Here is a 5491-nt window from a genome sequence, read left to right as displayed (position 1 = left end):
ATAATCACTCGTGCGTGCTATAATATAGGCACTACGCGTTTATACGATATATGGTATCTCTATTATCTTTTGTCGATAATTGTTATATTTTATTACTAAGCTATACCTAATGTATAGGTACCCACCATTATAGACAGAACAATTATTATAATATGCATAATAGTGAACAATTATTATTACGTCAGTTTATTATTTTGTTTTTTAGAAAGGTAATATAACCGTCGTCGATGACGTACACAATAAAACTATGAACAACAATGTTCTGCAGTTAATTCAGCCCAATGACCATTGGTTTTGTCGAATACAAAGTAAAAGTTCATTATCACGCGCGAGTGTATAAAAATATAAATTTCTTGTTAGATAAATTTAAAATTACACAGGTATCTGAGTACATATTTTTCCGGTCTGTCGTATTTGCAATACTATAGAAGAATGGTCTTCGATAAAAACAAATCAGTACCTACACATATTTCTGGATTTAATATAATTTAACAGGTATACAGAAACATGTTATTGCTTATTATCACTGCAGTGTGAATTAAGTAAAAAGAATTTAAAAAAAAAAAAATGTTTAATTAAAAGTGGTACAATCACAATACTATATAATATGACTTGGGCGCGGTAATTAATAACATAATAACTTTGTTTTAACAGAGCTTATCAGTGAGTAAGTACAATACTGTTGTAGGTACAATAATTCTCTAAATTAACTTTTGACGATATACCTAGATTAACAACCTACTAATATCGTACAAATTTAACAGTCAACTAACTCGATTAAACTTTTCCATTTACTCGACGTCTATATTATTAATTATTATCTGTTTATTAAATTATTATTATTAAGTTTAGGTATTAAATTTAAATTTAATACCTACATTTTGTTTTACAATCACAATAATGTGGATTTTGTGTGTATCAATACTTTTTATACCAACGGTGAGGTAGGTACGTGTAATTATAAGGAAAAAAGTATTTAAAAATATAATTTTTTAAGAAAAACGTTGTTCTATAAGCGACTTGAAACTATGTAAAAAAATATTTTCAAAAAAATGTACACTTTTTGAAATAATGAGTGTTCAATGATAAATGAATCACCCGGTATATATATTTAAAAAAAAAATACTATAAAATAGGACCTGAATTGGTTGTAAGAGAAATATTATTTTTCTCAACTATTATTTGTCTTGTAAAAAGAAACAATTTATTTATGTTATTATTTATTATAATAAAAGAATGTAATCATACTTCATAGTTATATGTACATAGAGTTATGTTAACTTGTGAAAAATAAATGAATATATTTAATGACAAGTTTAATTAAGATATCCAATTAACTATTCTGATCTGAAATTTGCATCTTGTGACACAAGTCAAGGTAAAATATTAACCACGCCAGATTATTAAAAAAGTATGTAGTTAAAAATGGGAATAACTTAATATTTCTAGTATGTTACGTGATATGTATTATGTCAAAGTGGCCGAAAACTGTACAGTTATTAACACAAATCAAACTGTCTTCAGGCGCCCACTCATAACATCATTAATATGGTACTATTTTATTATAAAACTTCGATGTCCATTCAATGTTTTTATTAATAGTCTCAGTTATCTGATTGATAACCGAATCAGGTTCTTTAAAGTAACTTGATGATTTAGTAATAAATGATTGGAGCTTTATGGAAAAAAAAACATTTGAATGAAACTTTTGTTTTTTAACAAAATAATTTGTTCTGGTAATTACCTCTTCTAATTCTTCTTTAGTTTTCATTTGAGACGCAATATCATTTACATATTCACCTAAACTATCGCCTTGACGTTGATAGCTACAAATATAAAATTAAATTAATAAGTTATTTGACCTTTCAATTTATTCTAATTTGTTTATTCTACATAATATGAATATTGACATTAACAAAATGAAAATTCACGATAACTCACTATTCATATATATCTGCAATTTTGCAATACAAAAATTCTTTTGCTACTAAAAATCCAACTTCATTGAACGTTTCAGAGTAGAATACTGTGGGGGCGTCTTCTCTGGGAATAATAGATTCATCAAGTGACCAATTCAAAAATCTAAATCAAAAACAATATAAAACATTAATGTGCTGTCTGTATTAAACGATATTAATACCTCAGTAGTAACGATTCTATTGAAGTACATCCTAATGCATAGAGCATATAAGATTTTTCAGTCGGCAAATTGGAACGTTGATAACGTTCAAATAAAAAATTCCATTCTTCTTCACCTCCATATTGTACAGCTTGAATGCAAATAGTGTCTTTCAATTCTTTAGGCAATCTAACATATTTGGATTACAGTTAGTATTTTATTCAATTGAACTTCGATAAAACTCACATATTATTATTGTCTGGGTCACTACTTTTCATCCACTTTCTAAACAAGTCCAGAACTCGTTGGATACAGTCCTTTGTTTTGTATTCGCAAGCTCTGGAAATCACGAGACTTTGAAGTTGTATGTTTTCATAACCATTAACTTTCTCGTCCATGTTTCTGTATTTGCTATACATACACGACAACATATCCCGCATATTTTTCTGAAACCATATTTCATTAAACAACGTCCATACGTTAAGTAAGTACAACAGGTAAATATTCAAAATACAATAAAATTAGTATGGAGTTCGGGACTTATAGCAGTTGATTGTCTGTAATTCAAGAGTATAGCATTTCGTTATTAGAGTTTTGTATGCCATACGAAATAAATTCGTTTTTAATTATACGGTGCACTAAATTATGATATTTTATTTTGCATAGGTATTTTTGATTCTTTCAACTTTGAGTGTTGCGTATCTTCTTGATGTATAAAATTAAATCTTAACTGTGAGTCTTTCGAAAGAACATTTTCACTGAACAATGATAAAAAAAAGTCTGACAGTGCTGGATGATGTGATTATTTTATATTTCTACTAACTTAGATCTGAAAATTCAAATCAATACTATTTTCCAGTAGTTGACAAAACACTTAGAAATTCATCTACAACTCAACATTGATACTCATTTTCAGGAATTACCTAAATTATTAAATGGCTCCAAACAGAGGAAAATAGCATTATTTTGGTTTGGTCGTGGTGACTTGTTGGGTTGTTTGACTTGTTTGACTTGCCTAGGACCATTATTCTAATATAAGATTAAAGATAATTAGTAATAACCATATAGAATTGGAGAAAAATTAAATTATGAGTTAATGCTCATTGTGATCTTTCACTTTGATTTTAGGTTGAAGACCCTTTATATATTTTAGTGTAAGAAAGGTATATCAAACACACAGCTCATGGCTAATTATTTTATTACCCACTGATTGTATTATAAAATTAAAATCTGTATTGTATCATAAGTGTTATGAGTGATGCATACAATTATTATTGCAGATCTTGTATTAGAAAATGAGTACAAAGTATAATTGAAATCCCTTTTAAGACTTACATATTGCCAGACTTAGGTAAATAACATACGAAATAAATGATTCTTCTAAAAATAGACATTACACTTACATTTTATATATTTCAAATTTTTTTACATGACATATCGCGACTCTCATGCTAATACCTCTTATCTCACGTTTTTGAAATTGTTCAGGAGAAACAATAAACTAAATACATTTCCTATACAGATTCCTATAGAACTGTTATCACTACAAATGATTTTTCTGTGGGAAAAAACATAATAAAATGTTCAGTCATGAATACAAATTACGCTCAATGATAGCAGTTATGCAGTGGTACCAAAATGTCATTTTCGAAAAAACTTGATATAAGAGGTATAAGTATGAGGTCACGATATGTGACATTATTTTTCTTACTATGATCGTTAAATTGTTTGACACATTTAGGAGTTTATTGTATTATACATGAATACTCTGCTAGCTGCAAACGGTTACTTAATATTATAATAATACTTTTATTTGTTTTTAACATTTAGTCAACAAATTGTTAACTTATATTATCAGGTGTTGAATTTTTTTTATTCGTCAACCAGCAGCAATGGCGTGACAAACTGCATTAACTTATGAGGCATAATAATTTATATAAGTAATAAATTACAAATACTTATTTAAGTAATTACCTACGTATTTACGTAAATGGTACTAAGAAAGATTGGCTTAGTCTTAGTACACACTTCATAAATTGTTATAATCAGGGATGTATTGGTAAATAATGTCTTGAGTATACGCTATATTTTTTAGTTGTATCCCAAAAAAAATGTCTCACTACGCTCGATACTTAGTCAAAATCTATACCAAACATTTTTCTCGCTCCACACGATAAATTTTATATAGAAATAAAACATACTTATCACTTTTTTTACTTAATTTTCAGTATCACCCAACAATTTAAAAAAATATGAAACTCATAAATTACATGTTAAAATTTTTATTGTTCAAATATTACGTTACAAAATATTCCAAGTACTTATTTAGAATGATATATTTCAATATTATATTCTTTAATATTCTTTTAAAGTAAACGTATGAAGTTTTGTGGTATGAAATGTAAAAAATAATATATTATAATATTCTGTTACTAATTAGTAATTACTATGATGAATAAAATAAAAATATAATTATTTAAAACTGGAATTTAGTTAATAATGTCATGGTTTTTAGACGGACATTTCTCCAGCCCCCACCCCCCCCCCCCCCCACCACCGATTTTGAAAATTTTCATCAAAACGTTACAAAGGGTTTATAAGTCATCTGACTAAAGGTTTGTAAAGCAAACATTTTCGTTTGTAAAGAAAACCAAAAAAAGTTATGGCCAATTCAGGGTGGAGGAAAATTTATGTTTTTACAAACCTTTACAAATGACTTACAAACGATTGAGCTGAAAAAAGTTTTGGTTTTCCAAATTGCACGGTTTTTAGCCATTTCTTCAACCCCCACCCTGAAATGGGCATAACTTTTTTATGTTATCTTTACAAACGAAAATTTTGTTTTTACACACCTTTACAAATGACTTACAAACGATTGAGCTGAAAAAAAGTTTGGGTTTTCCAAATTACATGATTTTTAGCCATTTCAACAGCCACCCCCCACCCTGAATTGAGATATCTCCTTTATTTAGACATTTGTGATTAATAATAAAATAAGAAATGCCTTTTAAACTAACTTGCAATACCGCAAGTTTCGGAGTCCTTTTCAGTAAATCATCAAACATTCTCCAAACACTGAGTGCAGCAAACCACGGTGTATACTGTTTTTCGTTTTTTAGATATTTCAAAAGTTGGAACGTGATTTCGTAGTCCATGTCACCGACTTGTGAAAAGCTAAGCGAATCCATGATCAGCTGTACTCGGTTTAACGTGGGTATAGTTTCGTATTTAGTTGGATCGTTCAGCGTACAAATGATACCCATCCAGTTTCGTTTATCGTAAAACACTCTGAATAAAACTACAAAAACATATAATGAATATAGTATTACTATTATGTTATAATTTATCAAACGATTAAAACTATTCGATTCA

The 5491-nt window shown here is 28.2% G+C and overlaps 1 protein-coding gene across 1 annotated transcript in view; it reads right to left on the bottom strand.

Annotated features, from left to right (window-relative positions):
* Window positions 1-1208: 1208 nt before the first annotated feature.
* LOC100574012 (aminopeptidase N) overlaps window positions 1209-5491 on the bottom strand; it is a 154184-nt gene continuing 149901 nt past the window's right edge. Inside the window, exons 10-15 of the mRNA XM_029485481.1 lie at window positions 5137-5417; window positions 2366-2565; window positions 2141-2308; window positions 1942-2082; window positions 1745-1826; window positions 1209-1675 (exon numbers count right to left, since the gene is read on the bottom strand). Of these exons, the coding sequence (XP_029341341.1) occupies window positions 1544-1675; window positions 1745-1826; window positions 1942-2082; window positions 2141-2308; window positions 2366-2565; window positions 5137-5417 (1004 nt within the window). The 3' untranslated portion in view covers window positions 1209-1543. The remainder of the gene's footprint in view (window positions 1676-1744; window positions 1827-1941; window positions 2083-2140; window positions 2309-2365; window positions 2566-5136; window positions 5418-5491) is intronic.

The sequence above is a fragment of the Acyrthosiphon pisum genome, chromosome X, assembly GCF_005508785.2.
Source record: "Acyrthosiphon pisum isolate AL4f chromosome X, pea_aphid_22Mar2018_4r6ur, whole genome shotgun sequence".
NCBI classification, from domain to species: Eukaryota; Metazoa; Arthropoda; class Insecta; order Hemiptera; family Aphididae; genus Acyrthosiphon; species Acyrthosiphon pisum.
This window is presented reverse-complemented; position numbering and strand designations above follow the sequence as displayed.